Source organism: Pleurotus ostreatus, assembly GCF_014466165.1.
Source record: "Pleurotus ostreatus strain PC9 chromosome Unknown scaffold_6, whole genome shotgun sequence".
Classification (NCBI taxonomy): domain Eukaryota; kingdom Fungi; phylum Basidiomycota; class Agaricomycetes; order Agaricales; family Pleurotaceae; genus Pleurotus; species Pleurotus ostreatus.
In genome coordinates this window covers 1,157,680-1,181,639 of record NW_023503161.1, presented here as the reverse complement: position 1 = coordinate 1,181,639, position 23,960 = coordinate 1,157,680, and the positions used below count along the sequence as shown (strand labels likewise).

Sequence of the window (23,960 nt, the reverse complement as noted above, 5' to 3'; positions counted from 1 at the left end):
GCCGACATGACAAGAACAGAATGGATAGCGAAGACAACCCGTCAGTCCATACGCAAAATGGTCCAAGACAGTCCGTCAATACACAAAAGGCTCTCAACATTCTTAACCATCAACCTTTCGCTCCCCCCCCCTTGACGAGCTCGAGCTCTGCTAACGTGACTTGGATAGGGATCAGCGTGCCAACAGAGATTCTGCCAACTTGCCCAGAGATAAGCTTGAGAATTCCCCAGACCTCCTCATGAGCTCCATCAAAAGCAGCATTGGGAATAGGGAAAGACTTCTCGACAGTCGTGTACATGGCGACCAACACTTCTGATACTTAACGTGCTCGGAGATTTGGCCCGATGAGCGAGATTTTAGTAGAGGTGTGCTTGAGGTTGATTGATTGGAGCGCGTTTCGTCGTTGGGCCTCCCCAGGGAAGAGGGAGAGAAAAACTCTGAGCTGATCTCGAAGTGCGTTGTGGTCGAGAGGAGCAGTTGACTCCGGATGGAAGCGAAGCAAGGTCCAGACAAGAAGCCACCAAACTGACTCTAGGTCATGGAGTGGGTTATGTAGGAAGGTAGGAGTTTCGTCGGCATCGTCGACATCGTCGTAAACCCCCGTAGAATGCGAGTCGGTATCGAAAGTATCGGGAATATCCAATGTATCAGACGAATCAGGCGAAACAGGCAAACGCTGGTCTAGCGGTATTGGAGAACTGGATGAAGAAAACAAACGCCGGGCTAGCTTCATCGAAGGAGTTCGTGGTCGCATTAGATCAAAGCCAGCGGAGACCTCGCAGGCCATGGATTGGAGGGTGCCCTAGAATTTTGTGAATAGCAGCTAAGGAAGGAATGAAGGCTTTACGGTTTTAATACTCGATGAGTAGCTGTTTCCCTTGGATACCGCATCGTCCGTGTAGAATGTCACAAACTCCAGATCGCCAAGGCGGCCAGAGCCGTTCTTATCGTCGTAGTAAACGTTCCCGCTGCTCGGGTCCCGATGTATGGCTTTCAAACCCTTCCACATAGTGTGAAGGGCTAAAAATATAACGGGGCTTCAGTAGCCAGCCAGAAAGATGATAACAGACGAACCAATAATAGCATGCTGAAGTGAGACAATCATCGTTGACAAGTCGGTTAGATTTTCGTATGGCATGCAAACCTCCTTCCAGACAGTCCGGTCGTGTCGACGGGGTACGTCGACGGGATGATCTTGGTGGCATTGATAGGCAAGTTGATAGGCAGTATAGTCATCAGGTCCTCCAACAATGCCCGAACGACCGCTGTGTTCGTATGTATGTCTTGCAATCCTCTGGTGCAGAAATCGCATGTAGTCACGGCTTCGGCGTCCGGCGTGCAATTGTCAGAAAGTGCTTGCTGAAAACTTCGTTGTTCAGATCTTTCTTGAGCTGCTTCCATATCTCTCCCTCCGTTTGCTTCCTCCGATCGACCCACACATCCTTCAACGCGTAGAACGTAGTCTTGTCTCCTTCATACACCTTCCAGACACGCGTACATCGCCCGCATATACTCTCGCTCGGAAATCGGAAAGCACTCCACAGGTAATCTATGTCTTATCCCCGACGCGAATGCTATAATTTCCGGAATTGTCGAGGCGTTGAACCGTGGGGTCGTAGCCGTGGGGCGAAGGCCAAGAAGTTGGACATATGGTTCGTAGTCCTACACGTTCACGTCAATGTCAAAACGAAGTACGTGGATAGATCACACAATACAATACCGTATGAAGTTGATGCCCCGGTAAACCATGACGAGAAATACCAAAACCGGCAACAGGTATTTTCGATGGAAATCCCAAATGTAACGAGTCGGCGAGGATCGTTACGAAGAATATAATGATTCCACAGTCCTGCGACGACTCCAATGCAAGGGAGAATCAATCAGGGTGATGAGAGGCTTGGAACAAGCTTACGTCGTATATATCATTGTCCTTGTCACCTAGCTTGAACTCGAATGCTAACACAATATCTTGCCACCCAACTCGCCCTTCGTTAGGTTGAGGGGCATCCTTGAGGACCAAAGATTTATCACCCCGGGAGCCATTTCTCTTTTCAGAACGGGACGTTTCGTGTGGAGTATAACGCGAAGCCAGGGTCGCAGTCGCACGCAGCTCCCTACTTGCCATAGAGTATCGATTGTCATACTCTATAGAGGCTGGTTTACGAGCCTAACTTGCCATCGCCAACGCGCGTTCAGAGAAATTATGTAGAGTTGGAATTGTTTGTCCTCAGTGAGGCCTGCCTGCCTAGGATCTTCGTCGAAACCATTGATCCTTCCATCCGTGACAGCGCCGCTTTTCACGAACGGAGGATGTTGTCAAGGTTCTATTGCTGCACAGGAGGAATCACGAATTCCAAAAAGTCTTGAGTAGTTACTTCGGGGATGCAGCGAAGATCTTGCACAACATGTAACCTTTGAGTTTCGAGGGGTGCATTCGAGTAATCGCTTGAGTGTGTTGCACGCGATGTTCGAGGCGTTGGCCCCATACTACCGATGGCGGTGGTCAAGTCGTCGATATTATTTGGGCGAGTCATTGATATTGCTCAGAGTTTGACAATGACCATGACCGTGGCGGTTTTGAACTGTGTGTCGGTTATCTCATGCTTGCATGTTTTTTACTACGAGGTATGGGATAAATACACATCACCACGTATTGCGAACTCAGTTCGTCCCCTTAGATCTTATGTTAAATAGCTTCTATTGGCACAAAAGTACAGCCAAGCAGTTGACGATGAGTGTACTTAAGTAGCAGACACGGAGCAAGAACGCATGCGCGGGAGTGTACGATGGTCGACGGGGAATGGTGGTTAATGGGGTCAAGGAGTGAGGTTATGCTAGGCTCGTTATGAACCGGCTAAGGTAAAAGGAAAGTGGGGAACACACGTGGTGTATTTGATTGCGATGGAGAATAGTATGGTACAGGGGGTGATCGGAACAGCTGCATTGGGACGACGCGAGCACCAACGACCGACCCAAAGATTGTCCAGCGGCCGAGGGAAAAGAGAAGACGTGCGAAGTGATGTGACCGTCACCTAGAATAGCAACATCCATCAGAAATCTGTTCGTGTGAAGACGCAATGAAACGTACCTGACACGGCTTCTAACCATCTGATGGCGGAGAGAAGGGGATGGCAAAACTAAACACGCAAGGCGATCTTGTATGTATAGGAAAGGGCGTAGACAGGTCGTAAAATGTAGAAAGGAATGCAACGATACTTGATACATTGGGTTGCGACTCGAGATGCGAGAGGGTGGTTGATATAGAAGTAAAAGAAAAAATGTGGTGGAATGAGGACAAGGTCTGAAATCGTGCGTTGTGTCCAAGAAAGTCTAGACCAATGTCCGTCACTCCAAGACCAATAATAATGTGTGCGTAAAATAATAAGGTGTGGGCAAGAAGGGAACCGCAGAAAAGGACATTATACGGGCGCAAAGAAATCCAAGAACAACGTGGTGAAAGGTGGATGTTGTTTCGGAAGTAAAAATTACAACCAGGGTAGGTGGAAAGAAAAGGGAAAGGGAGTAGAAGTGGGGAATCATCATCTCGTCGCAACAAAAATTCGAGTCCATTTTGCACAAGCGAGATTGAACTGAAAGAAGTCTAGGAGTCATTGATGTCGAGAGAGATGCGAGATCGGCAATAAATACGCAATGGTCGGTGGATAGGTGATTTGATGGGGTGTCAGTGAGGAAAGTACAACATCCTCGGGCACCATCAGCGTCCGACCCATACGCATTTTTACTGCGGGTTCTATGCGAGAAGCGACCACAGGAAGATGGTGTTGATTACGGGAGACGGAAGCGTTGTGGTAGCCGGGAGTAGACGGCGGCAGCGTGCGCGAGGAGAACGAAGGGCGATGAGCTAATATACAATCTAGTCGTTCTATGCGGGTAGGAGGGGGGTGATTATTCGTGGGCGTGGGCGTGGAAGGGATGGGGAGGAGTACCGCATTGAAGGATCAGGAAGAAAAGGTGAAGGGGTCGATGGGGAGGGAACTATGACACATAACGGGAATGGTAATAATGCTGCAGGCCGTGGTCGCTAACTTGTTGTACACCGACGCCGTGAGGAATAAAGTTGATATGAGACACTTGAAGTTGAGGGATCCGCCTTTTATACACGTTTGCTGATTCGATTGACTGAAATAAAAAGTGGAGAAAATAGGAATTGGGGTTTAGTCGTATATCGGGATGGGCTGTGGATATGCAGACTTGATGAGAGGAATTGAGAAAGGGGCATAGAGGAATTGAAGCAATGTTGATGAATGTACAATGCACGATTGCGAGATTTGGATTGCGGAGCGATGTCGTGGGGTAGATGGGGATGATATAGACCCGGTCGTCCATTTTGATACATTGATGACGCCGGCGAGCTAACCGCCCGCTCCTGTGCAGCTAGCTGACACTAGAGATATAACGCGGGGATGGATGCGTTGGTATGGGTGATGTCCTGGAGCGCTAATAACCGTAACCGTAGAGTAAGACCTGAAAGAAGAGAAAACAAGTGGTACGCCTCAGGAACCACACTGCGGAAACCCAAGAGAGAGGAAGACTAAAAACACAGAAGTAATCGACTCGAACCGGTAATGGCCGGTTGAGGATTAGGTCATGCCTTGCACCGCGTTGTGTACAATGTCGCGGCGAACCCAAAAGGTGGAGGTGAATAAAGTCAATAAGTTAGTGATTATTGAAGTGGTGGGTGTGGGTTCGTTGATTAATGCAAGGTTGACGGGATGGATAGCGAAGGTATGATGACTTGAAGTCCTCTAACTCTAGTGGTCTGAAGAAGAGGAACGTGAGCCATGAGTCAAAAGCAAGGGTCGCGCTGATGATAGACTAACCTCTACAGTATGCTGGGGTATACCATTACTTTCAAAAGAACGTGGGGTGGGCCGCAATTAAAATGCGGGGGGTGGGAGCTCCTCGGGACTGGGTGAGTTTTGGAAGAGTGAACTGGCGAAGTATCCCTCGACCATTTCCGACAACTCAAGGCCATCTCGTTTGGCAGCAGCAGCAGCAGCGAGACGTAGACCAACACTTCCAGGCCGGGGCGCAAGCAAACCGAACAGAGTTTGTTTGAGCTCGTCAGACGGAGTGGACTCCTCATCTGAGGACATTTGGAATACGCCCATACCCTCGCTGGGAGCACGGCGGTGCTTCCTCGAGTGAGAGGCAGGAGCACGCATAACTGGGGTGGGGGAAGGCGTCGTGTTGAATGGGAAGAATGCCGCCGTTGAGCTGGAAAGGGGAGCAGTACGAGGTCCGTCGTCGAATTGACTCGATTTCGCCGGCCGGGAGCGCACAGGGGTGACAGGTGTGCTGCTCAACTCCGAGGCGTCAGAATCGTCGGCATCGGATACATCGCCCATGTCGTCACAAACGGGGAATCCGTTGTTGAGCGTCGCTGATCGTCGGGGTCCTGGGCGATAAGATGGCCTCTTTGTTGGCATGTGCGACGGGACGGGGTCTGATCGGGAGACGAACACAGGCCTGGACGCATGGCTATTTAGAGGAACATCGACTGCCTTAGTCTTCGTGGGCGCAATGGGAGTGGGCTCAAGCGAGAACGACGGAATCGGTTGGCGGCGCTTGGCAAGCTGCCCGGAAGGTCTAGGTGCGAGAGATGGCGTCGGGCGCACGGTCTTCGGTTGAAAATCGTCGGAAAATGGGTCGAATGGGTTGGAGTTGGTGATCGTATTGTCACCCGAGGAAGTCAAGGGGGTTACCTCTGCCTGCGGAGGTTGAACAGGAGGAGATGGTTGGCGGGTGTGGTTTCGTCGTCCATGAACGGGGGATTGTGATGCACTAACGGACATTTTTTAGCATTCTAACAAGAGGTCTGTTTGCAGCACCATCAGCATACCTTCTGCCTGCCTTATCTTTGGACGCTTTGACTGGGCGGCCCCTCAGTGACTGGGCTTGACTCCTCTCAGGCGTGGTGGGGGCGACTTTCTCAACGACTGGCTTTTGCAATTGAGGCGATGCATGGTTAAGCTGGGGCGATCGTTGGCTTGCCGCCGTCGTAGTTGAAGCAGGAACCGGCTTGAACTTGGGCGCTGAGCGCTGCTGGGAGCGAAGGTTAGTCTGATGCTGTTGGGGGCGCTGGGGCGAAGGTCGAGAAGGTTTTGAGAGCGAGAGGAGTCCTGGAGTCCTGGTCGGCTGTACAACGACGGTTGGCGGTGCCGAAGGATGCCTGCGGTGGTGTGTTGCGGCCAAATGGGAGGACAAATTGATTGTTGGCGGTTTCTGGAAGAGCATCATAATTAAGCGGGATGTCGGGGACGTGGAGGAAGGGGTGTTGAGGAACGTCGAGGACGGCGAGGGCGAGGGATGCTGGAATTTGTACACGAGGCAGAGGATCTAAGGTAACAGAGGGAAAGGACTTTTGATGTTCCCATGCCAGCCCCTTCAAATCCATTCCCGGGTGGCGTTCTGGCAGCCATTTTCATTCTCCGACGCAGCCATTTCCGGCGTAGTCCGATAAACCACATGCTCGCAAGTGTGACCACTCCGTCACTACCGCCGCACCATTTTGGGATGGTTACGGTAATAGGGTCTGGCCTGGAGGTAGATCGAGAGCCATTGAATGGTTTAGAAGGAAAGGGGTCGTTCGCACGCGAAGGGTATAAGCTTTCGGAGGTTCTAAGATTCTAAATGGATAAAGTTGGGGGGCCTAGTCAGCTGCCACAGAACTGCACAAATAAAGCAGCTGTTGGGGGGCGAGGCAATTGAAGCTGCCAGACGCGAGGCAGAAGCAAATGATGCGAGATCTCACAACCACCCATGTTACATAGGGTGCACGGTGGAACTAGGGGCTGATCCCAGGACCAACAAAATCTGATGCACCAACTAGTGGTGTAGACGTATCGGACAATAGCACAATTGAAACAGTCATTATGGTTGGCAACCAAGTCACAAACATTGATGAGTACAATAGATGAACGGAATCGACGCCCAGCTTTGAATGATGGGCATGAGAGAGCGAGAAGCATTCATGAGAACTGCACAGGATTTACCCATGCATGACTTACCACTGGTCAGGTCTCTTTTGGGGAATTGATGACTTCCGATAGGGCTCCTGGCACTCCTTCTCTAGTCACCGTCACATATCGACTCTCCGCCCTCCTGACCTACTCCTGAGTATACTGAAGAGTAACATATAACATATGAAGATCGCATCCTGCGAACAGCAGTACCTTGCTTGCCCACTGGGGAGTTTTTGAGGACAGAGAGGTTATTCAACTGGCACTGTTGAGATTGCACTTCTCGAAATACGAGGCACTGTCCTCCGCCTTTAATGACACCCACTCCGTACGAGGTTGGACAGAGTCAACCAGGTGGGCCCTTCCCATACGACGTCCGCGCCGAGGTAAGTAGATTGGTCAGTAGCGCTGAGGTAGATGAGAATCAGGATTTAAATACAAGACAAATCCTTAGGCAGGTCAGAACTTGAAAACACACGAGACTGAGATTCCATGCGTTGAGAGTGAAGCATTGTGCATTGTATAAGAAGGGAATTCACGCGTCGAGTTTGCGACGGGCAATTGCATAGTAGAATGTATGAACATTGTAGTATCTGAGCCTCGATAAAGAAGTCAGTCACATCACGCAAGGACCCCGACTTCCTAAAGGACTTAACCACGCCTGTAAACCGTACCCAGGAGAAGAGTTGGGAGCAACTACATCCATCAGTCACGAGCACGATAACCAAGTTCTCCGTGTTATCATTAAGACAGGGTCTGGGACATACCAGCCGTAACAAGAGATCCCAGACATTAAGATAACCCACTTGCAGCGCACGACCACAGCCTTGCGATCGGCTTTCCCATGCCCATACTCGGGAAGCACTCTGTCTCACTGCCATGGACGCGGTCAAAGCGGCTCCATGGCTCCTATTCTCCGATATCGTCGACTCAATGCAAGGAAGTTTTTGCATCGGTGACTAACGGAATATTTGCAAGCTCTCACCCCGTGCACGTTGTGAGTAGCTTAGCTTAACGCCTCTGGCAGAAACAGAAACAGAAAATAATCGGCGTTTCATCTGGGCGCGGATATGTTGCCGGGATCCGGAAGCCAAAGCGGATTTACATTCGCCTCCGACGCTTGGTGATTTCGTTCGGTCTACGCAGCCGATGTCATGTAAGTAGTTGTCCGAGCTGCGCCGCCAGCCAGTCGACTTACGATACGGGTGATGCATGATGGTCACTAGCGCTGCTCGTGCTTCCGTTGGTGATGACTAGATGAAACCACTGACTAGTCGGGCTAATGAGCGAGCCGTCGTCAGCCCTCGCCACACGCATCATCTCGAACGTCGATTCGCTACTCGGTGGGATGGTTCCATTTGGGCCGTCACTTCAAATGCGCCGCGAACCACACTACAAGATCTCTAGAATCTCACTAATATACGCCTTGGACTAGACACGCGTAGTATATGCAGTACTCGAGCTATACGTGCCTCTTGGATCTTCCTCGCAAGTGTGCCTCATTCTGAGCTAGTCGACGCCACCACCGTGGAACATCATGGTATTGCTGTGTAGTCTCACCGAGTCTAATCCGCCTGAATACAGCTAGAAGCCTAGACGTCGATGCAGATAACAAATAGCTCATGTGCTTGAATCCAACAAACACTACGCCTACATCGCGACCGCCACTCATCCAATCGTTTCAACTCCCTATTATCTGAGACCTCTCAGAAAGCGGAATCAAGGGTAACGGAAACGAAAGGGACTCGACACCTACACCCGCGTACACGTTGCTTCGAGTGCCAGCTGGAATCAACGTGAAATTCTCTTTCAGTTTTCACCTTCCCAGTCACGTTCTAAACCGAATTCCGAAAATCCCAACACAATCCAATGTCGGAATATTTCAACGGTCCAACGCTTGATAATAACGAGTAATGGTCGCTACAGCCAACAATACAAGGCCGGCAATGACTCGAGCGAGGGATCGTTCGAGGATGTAAGCTGCGTCGTAATTCATCGATCGTCGTCCTGACTCCGGAGTCCGACGACTGTCTACCCGTAAAGGGAATTGCCTAACACGGTAATTTTGCGCACCTTCAGACTTCTCCGCTGCGCCCACGCCCACACAACCCTTGCGTGGCACAATGGCCACTCACAATGGATTCCGTACCAAGCAGTCTGGAGCGCACCGTGAGTCCCATGGCAAGATGACGAGGACCCACCTCCTTGTTCACCGAGCGTTCCCGCCCTCAATTTCGGCTATTGCGTGCTTCCAAGCTTCTTCTTCCCCTTATGAGTTCTCCCTTCTCCACGATTCAGGAATCAGGCATCAGAATGCTCAGCGCGGTAACCGGTTGACCCACCCAGAACTCCATATCCAGACATTGTTCGCAAATGAAAACAATGATGCCATGTTGTGCCAGCTATAATGGGCGAGCTAAGCGTTACGCATCGTGCGTGGAACAATGGTATACTCGAGCTGCTGCTGCGCAGAGCCCAGACAATTACTTAGACGAACCTACGGTTACGGCGTTGCCTACCCCGCCTAGGATGGGCAAAATATCTGAGCATCTGAGCTAAGTGTCTAAACTATCACGAAGTGGATTGATTCCGACGCAGGGCTGCGTACACGAACAAGTGTCCTGATAAATTATCATTAATTACACGCCGGAGCCGCCCTGCCTACGGTCTGAGCACTGAGCACTCCCTTCTTGAGTTTCGGTTCCCCAGCTGTCATTCGACGAACAATTGGAGCCTGGGACCCACTCATACACATACAACAATGGCGAACGCAGCACATAAGATCTAGTATGCACGCCTGGCCCTTGGGTTGGTGACCATCACTTCGAAAGCTGGAACTTCTTCACAAGCGTTTCCAGCGCGACATGCGAACAATGGATACATCAACAAGCATCAACCTGGTCCGTTTCAACCAGCTGCCACAACGGTGTATGTGCGTATACTGTACGTACAATAGTATGATCGCTGTAACTGACCCCGGCCTCGAAAGGTTGAATGAATATTGGATTTCGGTTGGCGTCGCTACTCGCCGATGGCGCCATTACATATTCTCATCTCATTTCCCGAGTGTCGATCACCGAGTCCTGAGCGTCGGTCGATCGATCGTCTCATTTACTTACACGAACGGTGCTCATGTTACCCCTTATCAAGAGGGTAACGAATCCCAAGTCGTACTCCTCGTGGTTGAAGCAATGGCCAACTCTTACGATGCGACAATCTGTAGCGGACACACACGGGGATCATGATGATTTACAATAACATGATCTTCCGCATCTCGCACCCGTTCGTTAGCAACATCATGGCGAATCAAACATACAGTGATACACCGACACGGTGTACGCACCCAACCCAGCGGATTGGTGTATCAGGAATGTTGAGGGAATGAACGTGAACATCGTGGTTACCGCCAGGCAACAGCGTGATTGTAATGATCAGGCGCCTCGATGCGTAGGCGTAGAACTACGAATATGTCAAGCTCTATCCTGATGCCTCTTCGACGTCCATCTGATTATCTGCCGTGATGGCCTATGGTAGGTCGCATGAAATACCATTCCGCCAGTCCAGCTTGACCAACGGCACTAGCTGTGGTAGTGAGATCTATTCCGTGGAGGCGAGGTGATGAAGCTGCTCCAAGGGGCTGTCCTGGATAAAGATAGAGATAGACTCTATCCATTCCTCACCATGAAAACAGCGGATAAGGGTACTGGGGATAGCCCAGCTGACGCGTGTCACTTACGGTAATAATCTTGTTGGTGTATGAGTGCATGGCAATCTTCTTGACGATGATACGATGATAAACGCTTTACCGTCTACATCTCCTTGAGCGGTTTCCTGGGGTATCAGAAGAGCCACCGTCAACAAGGTTTCATCCGCTGGTCCTGCATTGTCACAACAAACTATGCACTTCCTCAACGGCCATCCATGCCAAGCTTCCCAGGAGGGATCCAGGATCAACTCAGCCGCGGCGTTATTATTGTCCTACAACGTACTTCATCTGTGCACACTGCACAAGGTCAGACGTGGCCGTATTGAAGATGCTCAATCGATGTCGAGGCCGGCAGATGCCAAATACCTTCTTGGATTAAGCTCGCCACTTCGAATTCGTGGTGCCTGTGGAATTGTGTGGGGTGGGGCTAAGGTGGTGGTGGAGCTTTCCTAACGCCGCCAGTCCTGAGGCTGTTCGCGTTTGCATCTTTCTGCCCCAAGAATCCCACCACATCTGACCAATCATCGGAGAGAAGCTCCATGTTTATGGCTGATGGACGGATTTGTGCTCTAGAAGCAATTGAAGCACAGCATGCTCGGATAACAGGTCCAGGACTGTCGTAATGCATAGTTCGAGGAGACTTCGAAACACAGCAGTTATGACCCACCTAGGACGCCTAATAATAGTGACCAGTGATGGTGTTTTGTTTGTCTGTATAGCTTGATGTTCCGCAGTCTAGTAGCTTGATCAGTGCCGCAGAGAATGCTCGATTGCAGTGGAGACAACAGCGCTTCTAGCTGTGCCGGAGTCCCAGCGATCAGAGTATTTGCGTACTATGTAAGTTAGTGGTATCTTGTGACATGGATATCATTCCGAACAGACCTCGATCGTATAACCCGCGTAATCTTCACGTTCGGTATGAATCTCTGAAGTTCCAGCATCAAGAACGTCATGCCCATATGCTTGAGCTTGTCCGTGTTCCTATGTTACCTTCCATTCACAAATCATCACCGCTCGCAGTCATACGTATATTATGGACCATGAATCATAGACTCGCCTTTAACTGTGACAGTCAACCTTCCATGTTGACGTTCATTGCGGGCGACTCGTTGCACGCGACACGCATTCTATCGAAGGGACACAGGAACCCAGCTCTTATCGCTGCCTTTCCACAGGCACACACCTTCGAGTGTTAGGTACCCGTCGGTCGCGACACGTTCTTGACATAAACTGGCAACAACATGTGAGATGGGCGGGACCTTATGGTAGTGTCCGCCCGTGCCTCACGACACCATTCCTTCTGCCATTCTACCATGACCAGAAAGCGGCTGCACATATCGTTCCTCGCAACGGCGTGGCTGCCACAGGATATCGATATTCATGTTCCTAGGTACAAGGTACCTACTACGATGAGCAATTCAGCTCTATTCAGCCTCGTTCGCAGTGAGGATGCAATGTAAAGTTTCCATTTACGAAGGCTCGAAGAAGCCGGAACACTCGCAGTTCAAAGTTCAAGCTTGGTTCCTTGTTGATTCCATTCCATTCGATTGACTACGGATCATGTGCATGAGTTACTAAGAGTGAGGCTTTGCGAGGCTTTCATTACCGGAGACTGTCGCCGTCTTGCCTAAAGCCTCAATATGCTTTGAGAATATCACAGTATCCGCAGGATGTCAGAAATAAAAGTCGAGTCTCCAAAGGATAATCTTGTTTTGAAAGCGGAGCTCAAGTATGAGCCGGAAATGGTGATGGTGTTCGGACGCTGAGCCTGTGTTGCAGACGTACTCGGAGGTGTCAAGCTCCAGAGGTACCGTTATGTACGATTGGGTGTGAGATAAGTGGCTGGTAAGGTTTCCAAACTTTCGAGCTTGTCGAATCTGATCGCGCCGCTCAGAGAAGTACTTTCCATTGTTATCATTGACCTTGAGGAGCGCACCGATCTTCGTGCGGTGTCGGGATCTCACCGCTTCAACTTCAGCCCAGGAACCGCGCCCAATCGACCTCAGTACCTTACGCCCTTGCCAAAGGGTTTTGGATGATGGAAATGCCGAAATGTGCCGAAACTCGCTCTCCGAAATGGGGAAGTTCGTGACGCCATCCTCATCAGCGAAGATTCTACGTACCACAGCATTTCTGTTGGAACCCACGGGTGGATTAAAGGTTTTGCGGAGGCTTCGAGTTGAGGGAACGCTACTCAAACGCTACTGGAGTATTGCGGCGGATTTGAGAGCGTACGCAGCCTGGACTTCCGAAGGTTGATCAAACTGCAGTGCGTATGCAAAGTAAATTATGTGCATTCAAAGTCCAAGTAAAGCAAAGGTTTAAGCTATCTTCATAGCGTCCGCCAGATCTACTAATACTTATCATACCGGAGCCGTATATATTATTGTTGGCGATTAGGAACTTTGAGGATTGGCAAAATGGCGAGATAGTTGTGTCAAGCGACTGATTATGGGTTTATGGCATACGCCACAGTCTACCGTCTATGGAGCAAGCAGCATCTTCCTTGGGTCTTCAATGTAGTCGCGGACTTTCACTATAAAAACAAAGAACCCAAACCGTGTTAGCATCAACGGTGTAATTGAATGATGTGAACAGAAGGCAAGAAAGAAAAGGCAAGATGCAGGAATGGGCCGACATCTCGGAGCCTGTAATGATAGGCAAAAGCTGGGGATGACGGAGTAAAAGCACCGTCACTTGATAACATATGAACCCCATAATGCCACTGGGTTGCTCCGAAGGATCGGAATCGAAGTGCCCCTGTTGACGAGGGGCCAAAGCTCCGTTGTTCGTCGACTCCAAGTGCTTGCGCAGAAGAGGTAACCATCGAACCCCACGTATCAACCGTCAAAGCCAGGTAGCCATGGCACGAACGGGACAAGGCAAAGAGGAAAAGTAAAGAGATAGAGATGGGGTTGCGATGGGGGATTTCGAAAGGCGTCGATGGAGACGTCGATGGAGACGTGAAATAGGCGAAATACGTACCCAGGAAAGTGACTGCTTCTCTTCCATCCAATAGTCGATGGTCGTAAGTCAAGGCTACAACCATGATGGGTCTGATGACGATCTGTCCGTTCACTACGACCGGTTTGTCCTTGATGGCGTGCATGCCTACGGAGGTGCCGGTCATCAAGCTAACAGATGGAAGAGTGAAGTGAACGTACCAAGGACAGCAGCTTGTGGCAAGTTGATGATGGGTGTGCCATACAGAGAGCCGAAGACGCCGCCGTTGGAGCTTTGGGCGCGAGTTAATGGCTGGATCAGGCGGAGAGCATTGCGACTCACATGGTGAAGGTTCCACCAGCCATGTCTTCGAGCGTCAACTTACCGTCCCTGGCCTGAAGTCACACATTCAGTCCCAGACCACGGACTCGCGAAAAAATGACGACACATACCTTCTTGCCTACTGCTGCGATCTCCTTCTCAATTTGGATCAAGCTCATCCCCTCTGCGTTTCTCAACACAGGCGTGACCAGACCCTTTGGCGTGGCGACGGCGACGCTCAGGTCAACATAGTCGCGATACACGATTTCATCGCCCTCGATGGAGGCGTTCGCTGCTGGGACCTCCTTCAACGCCAATGTGCAGGCTTTCGTGAAGGCGGACATGAACCCGAACTTGATATCGTGTTCTTTTTGGATGCTGTCCTTGTATTTTGACCGCATCTCCATGAGCGAGGACATGTCGATTTCGTTGAAAGTCGTCAGAGAGGCAGCGGCGTTTTGTGACTCCTTGAGGCGCTCCGAGATCCGTAGACGCATACGCGACATTTTAATCTACGCGACATGGCGGCGTCAGTCAGTCCATATTGAACGGTAGAAACGGACGCACCCGTGTCTCGTTGCGGCTGCCGGGTACAGACACTGGTGCAGGGGAGCTGTCCTTGTCCTTCTTGCTCTTCTCTGACGCCTTCTCCACATCCTTTTTGCTCTCTTTGGGAGCTTCAGAAGAAGGTTGTGTGTCGCTCTTCGATGGTGGCGGCGGTGCGGGTGTCCCCTTCTCAACTTGCTGGTCCTTAGGCTCTTCGGAATCTTTGACGCTGCTCGCTTCCGATGCCTCTTTACCGCTTTCGCTAGAAGACTGTTCCTGAGGGACGGGGGATGCTGCGTATCTACGGTTAGCACATACGCAAATCGAAATTAAGACACGTACATGCACCACCTTCACCCGGCTCAATGATGAACAGGTCCTGCCCTACAGTCACAGTGTCCTCTTCGTTTGCGAGGAACTTAACGATCTTGCCCGCCATGGGGGCGTTGACGGAGACATCAATCTACCTCGCGCGTCAGTCGAGGCCCGGTATCGGAGCTTTCGAGCTCACTTTGTCGGTCTCAATTGTGGCAATCTCTTCGTCAGCTGAAACTGTGTCTCCGACTTGTTTTGACCAACTCTTCAGCGTTCCCTCTGATATTGATTCAGCCATCTGCGGTACCTTGACCGTTTCGGCTATGAGAGGCCTATGAGCATCGCAGTGTGTTGTATTCGGTGTGATTACCTTGAATTAACCGCGTCGAGTGGAACTGGGCTCGTTGTGCTGCCATTCCAGCGAGCTTCCTGAGTGAAATCGGTTGGAAAAGCAGTTTACGGAGTTCGTCACACTTACCATGCTCGAGGCGTAGAGTGCAGTAGCCCACGGCTACGTGCAACGGCGATAATTTGTCTCGAAAGCATCAATAAAACGAGAAATCCAAGGGTGACGTAGAAGTTTGAAATTTGAAGCGTAGTAACAACAGAAACAACAACATTTGTGACTGTGAGAAGATTACTGTGACCGTGCGAAGACTTTCCGTTTGTTCCGTTATCTGGTTCGGGACGACAGACGGAGTAAGAGTCCGAGGAACCGTGACAGAACGGATGAGCGAGGTGAACCAATGAAATCGATGACATTGCGTCCATACAGCCTTTTAACGTCCATCGGGGTTCCGTCCATAGAATAATTGTCAGTTCATCGTTCACCTTTATACCTAGTAACAGGCTGGTAGGATATTATTGCTTGAAGTCCGAGTCCATGCTCTTTTTGAGAGTATGACGAGAGTGAAAGTATATTACTCTTGAGTTGACCTTGCTTGAACAATGACAATATTCAGGGATTCGTGCGGTCCTTGCAATGTTCTGTTGGATTCTGACAATCTAGGCGGTACAGGGGTTACAGGGGTTCACGTGACTACATAGATAGTCCGCGCGTGCATGTATACTTTTTCTTCATGCGTTTGTGGAGTCCCAGCCAAACGCAATACATACCTGCTTGCTCACTCGGAATTCGCGCGACCTCGCCAGCTTATTTCAACATGTTCTTGCCTCACCATGAACATCTGAGACTACCAACAGTGTCGTTGATAGACAGTCTGCAGAAGCCACCGTGTCCACTAACCATGAGTAAATATCACTGTTGTTACGATGCCAGCTTTCTATATTGTGATACAAGTGCTCTGTCAACAAGGTTACTTAGATTCGAACTTCAGATAGAAGAAGAATACTCACCCTTTCTCTCCTTGACCAAGCGCGAATCACATAAGTGCGATTTACTTGACTTGTTAATTTCCTTCGTGCTCTCAGGAGGTAAAAGGGGTGGTGAAAGGGGCTATTCTTAAAATTCAAACGTTCTTGAAGGAGACCTTTGTGTTGGAAGGTCACCGTCCGATGAGATACCAGATACCTTGACGGTGTATCAGTATTCCGCTGGCATTCGTTGATGAAGAAAGGTAGTACTTCCATCACGCATCAACACCACGGCTCACAACATGCGCCGACGCGTGAACACGGTAGAAGCAACGATGAACGCGGAGATACATGCTGCCTACTTTGTCCGCCTGTTTTCAGCGCCGCGCAGTAAGGGCTGCTTTGCTTCCGGCCCCGACCACTCCCTGACCGCGACGTTACTGTAATATTGTGCCAGGCGGTAATGTGCCCTCTTTCAGCGATCCTCGCTGCTTCCTTCCTGCTTTCATGAACGATTGGGTGGTGGGACAGTGAGGACGCATGGACGAGTGGACGTTAACGTTCAGCGCTCAGCTCTAAGCGATATGCGACCGCCAGGCTAAACCACGTCGCCTGATTGTGCCCGCTCGCATGCCGACATTACATGCATGCAGAATCATGGGTCTGAAGGAACCGCGATGCCTGAGGCTTGAAGGTACAGCGGTATTTGTGGTTTGTGGTCTCTGGATTCTACTCTGTCAAGGACCTTTCACTGTCCGGCATCAACCGTGATGCAAGTTTTGCTTGAGGAAGCACTAGTGCTGATACGAACATGAGGAGGTCCACCAAGTGATCGACCGGCGAAATCTGTGTGGAATTTTCCAAATCCGCCCTTATGGAGTTTCGCCACGATGGTACCACGAACCTGAGGCTCGAGTGATGGCCTTTACTGGCCTTCCATTGTAATAAATTCACTTTACATATCATTCACGGTTACCTTGAGCGCTTTCACCTGGGATGACACCACGCCGTACGTTTATTTTAACTTCTGAACCGTAACTTTGTCATTGACCCTCTTTGCAGCGCAACTACCTCCCCTTGCGCCCACCGACCCCATCATGGAGGCCAATACGACCCCCTTACGACAGGCAACGAGCTCCAACCGGAGAGAGACGATAATGAGTTTGGTAGAGATGTTATTGCGAGGAGATGAGGCCAGCATGCCAGGTATGCAATGCTTTTCTTGGTACTCTTGGAGATGAAAGATCTTCAACCCGGAATGATAGGTTTGAATTCACAGCCAAACTTTGAGGATGATCGTGATGTCCGTGAGTGAAGTTATTTGAGACATGCGGGCATATGCATTCAATGGGGGATGTAGCGACTGTGGACGAGCACCATCAAGTCTTGGGAGCGGAGACGTTCAACAAATTCCAAAAGTACGCGCGGTTTTCATACTCTGGTGCAGTTTTGCTGATGCGCAGCAAGACGAATCCTGAATTTGGATAAGGAGGTGCGCAATTGAACGCGTCGGCCCGTTTGACCACGCAACTGATCATATATTCGTTTCAGCTTCGCAATTTCGCCAATGCCGCGCGGCAACTTGGAAGCTCTGTGGCCATACTCTCGTCGGCATTCCACCTGCGTGTCCGGATAGCGCAGATACTTTTCCTGTTTAGGGAGAACGCCGCCGACCTATTTCCACGCAAGATAGCACGAAAGGAACGAGAGACGCCGATTAATCCAAACCACAAGCTCCTTCAGCGGGGCCGGCGTCTCACGAAGCGCTATAAGCCTCCGCCGAACGTCGCTCGTCCAATCATCAAAGAAGATTTAGATGTTGAAGATTTCCCTCATCAGCTGGAGAGTTTGGGGGTGGATGTTACAACATTTCTGGATTGTTTGAACGAATTCCCAGAGTTCACCGACGAAGCAGTCAACGCTAGTATTCTATCATTCGAAGCAGATTTGAAGGTGTGTCTTGGACAGTATGTTTACCAGGCTGTTCAGCTCACGAAAATCAGTACTGGGCTTCCTGTCTGAGAGAATACCAGGGTATGTCCTCTATGCAAGTCATGCTATCTACCGTACTGATCAGTGTCACAGGCCAGTTCAAGTTCCCAGCAGTACAGCGGTATATCCATGACCTAGCATCCGAAATGGGCGAACATATGGACAGCATAACTGCCACGCTATCGATGTTTATCGAGATCGGTACGCAAGCCTTACTTATCGTGAACTCCAGTGGTAACAACCCAGTAGGTGTACCCACCATTCGATTTGCGCAGAAGCACGGAGCTACGAATCTTCTGAACCTATCAACAGTAGCGACCTTCTTCTCTGCGGTGACGGCGACGACATTGCAATTCTCTTATGAGTTGCCTTCAGAGGACCCCGTAGCAGTCTCAGTCAATTGCTTTTGGTTCCTCAGTATGGTCTTCAGCATTGCTGCGGCTGTCAACAGTTTACTTGGGCTCACATGGAAGCAAGCTATGTAGTGAGTGTGATGCATGGATGCTTCGGTTCTGCCCACTGACACAGGTAAATCTTAGTCGTTCTCCCGGCCACCGAGTACCCTGGTGGGTGCTGATCTGGATCAAGCGTTCGCCTTTGGTATTCTTGGTTATGTCTGTGGCCTGCTTTTCAATTGGCCTGTGCTGTTTCGCGTATGCGTCAAAACAAGTGAGTGTCATCCTCCTCGTGGTAATGGGCTTAGTCTCTGATGGTTTGTAGGCGCATGTTACTTCGACTATAACTACCGTGTTCACTGCTATCACCTCCTTTGGCCTGATGGCTGTATCGGCCTGGTTCGCCTCCGAGCGATGGATTTTCCTGCGGCACAAAGGCAGAAAGTGGCTGGGGGATGTCTTGATCGAAGTCAGAGATCAGTTCTACCAAGCTCCCGGTGTCGTACCTGTACGCAAAGTATTCAAAGGAATCAGAGTCCGCATAAGACGTGCGGGCTCAGCCCTTAGGCGCGTCAGTGAAAAGACCATAACCAAACTGTCCATGGCAAGCCAGACGAGCATAGCGGGTGACGGTGCGGACGATGTCGAAGGCGGTTCCCTACCTACTGTACATACTCATCAACGTGCACTATCGCCCACGAGCCATCCGCAGCGCACATACTACTCCTCAACGCGGACGTCTAACGACAACAACAATACCAGCCCGATCACGGAGAAGCCATTTACGAGTTCCCCGTTCCAATCCCCTACACTGTCGGAGAAGAATGGTGTGGTGACGACGCCTACGGATGGCACGCTGGCTCCTCCAACATCACCCGCATCGCTTGACGCGCCGTCTCGGGGGAAGCAACTCTGGAGGAATGCTTTAAGGACGGTGAAAATGAAATCCGCCATGTCGGCAGCGACGATGGGGCCAATGCCTCGGGCCACACCACATCGACAACGCACGGCCTCGTCGGGTGGAGGCTCAGGTACTGGTGGGAAATTCAATATGATGCACGAACAGATGAAGCATCCCATCCTCATGCGCTCGAGGCTTGCGAGTTTGGTGCCGAAGCTGAAATGTTTGGCACCACTCCAGGATTTGGCTGCTCATCAAGCATTAGTTCGCCATTTGCAGTTCTCACCTGACGGAAAATACCTTGCTACTTCAAGGTGAGAGCGATACGTCTCGACACCGTCGTTTTGTGCTCACTATACCTTTCTCTAGTTGGGATCGAACATCAATCATCTTCCGTGTCGCTGTAAGACACCTGATTCAGCTTTCACGCCGTATCTAATCTGAGCATAGGATCCAACCAATAACCCGCGAGTACTTGCTCATCCAAAAGGCTTCGTTGGACAAGTAGCTTGGTTAGCGTCACCCAACGCTCGTTATCCTCTTAGATTGATCAGAGAAACAGGTCCCCTAACGGAAACTTGCTGTTGACCAAGTTGACGAGCGGTATCAAAGTCTGGACGGAGGTGAATTATGAATTACAGTGCTTGGCAGAGCGAGTCCTCATACCTTTTGCCGACCTTTAGGACGGGGTCTGCAAGAAGACCATCGATAGAAACACTATGGTAGAGTCTATCACTTGGTGTCCCGACGGCAAATGTGAGTATACTCTGGGCTTATTGGCGGTCACTATTCAATGCGCATTCAGCATTCATGTCGGTGGAAAGTAGCGAGGTCGTGAAATTGGTAAGTTCCCTGTTTCTGTCATTTTCCTTCGACTTTGTCTGATCGAGTCTATTCAAAGAATCTACAAGGAACCGTAAGTGCCCTTCTGCTCTAGGAGCTTCTCACTACCAATTTCCATCAGATTCTCGACACGTATCACTTCGGAAACATGAAACTGCATGATGTCGGCGTCACACAGGATAGTATCCGACTCATAGGTGTTGGTCCCCTACTTCAATCGCCCACCGGCTTGAGCCCAAGTAAATCCAGGGTAGAAAAACGACTCGTCGGTACGTACCTCTCATCGTTCGTCCGCTTACGCCGTTGCTCATGCAACTTTTAGTCTACAACATGCAGACGCAGTCGATTGAAAAGTAGGGCGTTCGCTTCCTAGTTAATTTGCGACAATGAACAACTGACTATGTCTAGCCAAACACCTGTGTTCAACGAGGTCCGGGATATCACGCTCTCTTATAATGCCAAACACGGCACCGTCGCATTGATAAGTTACGAGAACAAGGTCGGCCCAGAGACTACTTCATCTATGCACGAGTCCTCTCATATCATCTAGGCACCTCCTCAACTTTGGCGATTGAAAATGATCAAGGACAGGGACAATACATCAGTCGTCACCGCAAGGCTCGAGCTCAGGTGAGATCAGTAGGCATTTTGTAAATGAGGTTGAATACCTATGCCGTGCCAGACACACATACATGCCTAAATGTCCTGTCGATTTTGCTGGTCCAAGTTATTTCGGTGGCAAGAAAGACGAGCTCGTACTGTGTGCTGGGAAAGGTAGTCTATTCGATTATGAGATTACCCCATGTACTAATATGTTTGCTCTAGCGGGGGACATCCATATATGGGACTCGGAATCTGGCTCGCTGCTCCACCATGTTCGTGCTCAAGTCCTCGGCGGCGATTTGACGTGCATAGCTTGGAACCATGCTGCTGACGATCCCTTCATGTTTGCTACGGGAAGCCACGATGGCGCGGTTCGACTCTGGTCTCAACATCCTGAGGCTCCTCTGGATCAAGAGCATCTCCCTGACGATGACTATGACACCAGACTAATGGACGGCACATTACCTCGCAGCTCTTCCCCTCTTGAGTTCGACCTGGAACGCCCGGATAGCCAAGCTACACATCACGACTACGACAGTCAATACACGTTTGATAGTGCATTCCCACTCAACGATTACGGCAACCTTCCGAATGGGTCTGGGCACGTCGCATATGGAAGCGAGCTTTCCCAACAATCTAGGGAACGTATGGTCGCCTTCGCGCCAGCGCCAGCCAATGGTCCTCCTACACGATCCGCGACTTTGGATTGAGTCCATGCATGAAAAAGTATGATAATGCACATTTACGAAGACTTGGAGACGGTATAAATATTGCTCTGAACGATATGCACTGATGATTTACAAGGATTTATGTATCACTATGGATGTATATATGTGCGGCCAAAGAGGCTCGAATCATAAAAGCACGGGGTATTGGGCTACCTAGTCCTACGTTTCTTTAGCACAAGAGCCTATCCTGGACAATGCGTCAATATGACCTTGTGAGTGATTAAGAACTGCCTATATCTGACTCATGTATGATTATTGTCAGAACTGCAAATACAGTTGTATAAGCGGGAAACGTTTGAGTAAAACCTAGGCCTAAGTGCTAAGTACCCGAAGCTGCTGAATGCGCGTGACTACGGCAGACAAGGCATGAGAATCCGAGACACCTTCCATATGATGGATTACGGCCCATTACTACCTCTTCTTGCCGCTAGGATGGTCGCTTTGTGCTTTCCGGCGGGCCGAAGGGACAACCTCGGGGTCGTGACGAGAAGTACTTCTTGCTTCGCATCCATGGCCCGCGCGAACTGGGTATCCCCAACTACAACTATATATAACATCCCAATCCCTGGAATCCGCTCGGTAAAATATCATGCCTCGCTTCACCCTCTTCGCTCTAACTTTGACCTGCCTGTCAATTTCTAGTACGTTGGTCTCAGCACGGCCTTCATCTTATGCCGTCTGGGCAGCGGACTCGGCCATCAAACGCGGTCAAGGCAATGGACTAGACTCCAGCGGGAAGGCGTCGGTATCCTATGAGCACGGGGAATTGCAATGGGGGCTACGACTACTTTTCGAAAGGACTGGTAATCAAACCTATTACAACTATATTCAGAAGGGAGCCGAAAACATTGTGTTCCCGAATGGGACGGTCCATGGAAACTACAAGTGGGTTACCCAACTCTGACTGTCAACTACAACCTGATTGTCCCATATCCGTTAGGCTTTCTGATTTTTCGTTAGACCCTGTCAGGTGATTGAACTTCGCAACATACTTGCAATGATTATCTGAAGGCAAAGTCTAGGACTGGACCGACCTTCTTATACCTGTAGTGTCTCTCATTTCTAGTGCGACTCGTAGATCTCACGTTTGGCATGCAGCTTAAGCAAGACGGGTGAAACGAAATACAGGACGGCAGCCGATACTTTCCGCACGCAGCTGAATGGCCATCCTCGAACCGCCCAAGGTCAATTCTGGCACAAACTAAGATACCCCAACCAAGGTTCTAACTGCATATTCCGCCACAGGGTGAACATACGGACTGATCGTCGCATCATAGGTTGGCTTGACGGGATTTACATGGGCGATGTATTCTACGCGCAATACACCAAGGATCTCCAGCCCACTAATGCTTCAGCATGGGGTAAGCTCGACACATTTCAAACCTTAGCGCGAGGTGGACTAATAAACTGCAACAGCCGACATAAACAACCAATTCAACCTTATGTTCCAAAATACCCTCCAGAATTCTACGGTACCAAACTCAGCTGGGTTGTTGTATCACGGCTACGACTTCTCGAAGACGACCGTTTGGGCATCCGCAGACAGAGGGCATTCACCTGAAGTGTGGGACCGGGCGCTGGGCTGGTTTATGATGGCTCTGGTCGATGTCCTGGATATCATTGGTCCTACTCCCCCCGCAGCACAGCAGCAGCTTCAAACCTCACTTTTGCAGATTCTCAGAACGTTAGCGCCTCGGGTCAAGGCCGCTGCTGATAAGGACAGCGGTGTATGGTGGTTGGTCATCTCCCAGCCGGGAAGATCCGAGAACTACTTTGAAAGCAGCGGCTCAGCAATGTTTGTTTATTCGTTACTCAAAGCCGTTCGAAGAGGGTATGTGTCGGATTCAGATGGAAGCATTGTAGCTGCTATGAAAAAGGCATACGAGTACATGGCCAATAACTGGGTGGTAGCCAACAGTGATGGGACGATGGGATGGACAAATACGGTTCAAGTATACGCGAATATGCTTCTTGTTTGACGATGCACTAAAGTGTTATTTTTAGGTTGGGAGTTTGGACGGTGCAGGGGACTTCAACGTACGTGATATCGACCATTTACTCTTGTGCATACACTGAGTACAAGCATTCAGTATTATGTCGGTGTACCAACGGACCTAAACGATCTCAAAGGTTTGGCGGCATTCCTCTTAGCAAGTCTAGAGTACGAGACGCTGAGTTAAACGGTACATCCTTCCCTGTTGCCGAATGTGTGTGTTACCTACGTGTTTTTGTAAAGATCACTGTGCCATACTTGAGCAAGCTCATGAAATGAGGACTAGCATCGTTCCGCAGTGGCACTACGTTCGTAAGACACAGTACGATACAAGGAGGGTCCTGAGTAGCAACGGTGAAAACAGACACTTGACATGC

At 50.2% G+C, this 23,960-nt stretch overlaps 5 protein-coding genes across 5 annotated transcripts; 2 read left to right on the top strand and 3 right to left on the bottom strand.

The window, feature by feature from the left end:
• Nucleotides 1-319: 319 nt before the first annotated feature.
• PC9H_008641 (uncharacterized protein) lies at nucleotides 320-2,125 on the bottom strand (the record flags this gene model as incomplete). Its single annotated transcript, XM_036778149.1, has 7 exons — nucleotides 320-802; nucleotides 848-1,020; nucleotides 1,075-1,265; nucleotides 1,321-1,481; nucleotides 1,543-1,662; nucleotides 1,721-1,849; nucleotides 1,913-2,125. 7 exons carry the CDS (start codon nucleotides 2,123-2,125, stop codon nucleotides 320-322), a joined length of 1,470 nt encoding a protein of 489 aa, XP_036629577.1.
• A 2,773-nt stretch (nucleotides 2,126-4,898) lies between these two features.
• Nucleotides 4,899-6,261, bottom strand: PC9H_008640 (uncharacterized protein; the record flags this gene model as incomplete). The annotated part of the gene is made up of 2 exons (XM_036778148.1): nucleotides 4,899-5,805; nucleotides 5,864-6,261. The coding sequence occupies 2 exons, from the start codon at nucleotides 6,259-6,261 to the stop codon at nucleotides 4,899-4,901; spliced, it is 1,305 nt and encodes a 434-aa protein (XP_036629576.1).
• A 6,911-nt stretch (nucleotides 6,262-13,172) lies between these two features.
• On the bottom strand, nucleotides 13,173-15,230 carry KGD2 (2-oxoglutarate dehydrogenase complex E2 component; the record flags this gene model as incomplete). The annotated part of the gene is made up of 9 exons (XM_036778147.1): nucleotides 13,173-13,225; nucleotides 13,675-13,800; nucleotides 13,854-13,924; nucleotides 13,975-14,027; nucleotides 14,085-14,465; nucleotides 14,521-14,792; nucleotides 14,842-14,962; nucleotides 15,011-15,135; nucleotides 15,185-15,230. 9 exons carry the CDS (start codon nucleotides 15,228-15,230, stop codon nucleotides 13,173-13,175), a joined length of 1,248 nt encoding a protein of 415 aa, XP_036629575.1.
• A 1,894-nt stretch (nucleotides 15,231-17,124) lies between these two features.
• PC9H_008638 (uncharacterized protein) lies at nucleotides 17,125-21,572 on the top strand (the record flags this gene model as incomplete). The annotated part of the gene is made up of 22 exons (XM_036778146.1): nucleotides 17,125-17,137; nucleotides 17,191-17,334; nucleotides 17,394-17,435; nucleotides 17,489-17,546; nucleotides 17,596-17,620; nucleotides 17,680-18,081; nucleotides 18,132-18,162; nucleotides 18,214-18,604; nucleotides 18,660-18,789; nucleotides 18,841-19,730; nucleotides 19,786-19,819; nucleotides 19,867-19,928; nucleotides 19,979-20,039; nucleotides 20,100-20,172; nucleotides 20,222-20,259; nucleotides 20,318-20,332; nucleotides 20,381-20,528; nucleotides 20,582-20,612; nucleotides 20,668-20,758; nucleotides 20,810-20,889; nucleotides 20,942-21,033; nucleotides 21,085-21,572. 22 exons carry the CDS (start codon nucleotides 17,125-17,127, stop codon nucleotides 21,570-21,572), a joined length of 3,339 nt encoding a protein of 1,112 aa, XP_036629574.1.
• A 607-nt stretch (nucleotides 21,573-22,179) lies between these two features.
• Nucleotides 22,180-23,770, top strand: PC9H_008637 (uncharacterized protein; the record flags this gene model as incomplete). The annotated part of the gene is made up of 8 exons (XM_036778145.1): nucleotides 22,180-22,475; nucleotides 22,531-22,560; nucleotides 22,613-22,636; nucleotides 22,689-22,810; nucleotides 22,868-22,951; nucleotides 23,007-23,542; nucleotides 23,595-23,627; nucleotides 23,681-23,770. The coding sequence occupies 8 exons, from the start codon at nucleotides 22,180-22,182 to the stop codon at nucleotides 23,768-23,770; spliced, it is 1,215 nt and encodes a 404-aa protein (XP_036629573.1).
• Nucleotides 23,771-23,960: the final 190 nt, after the last annotated feature.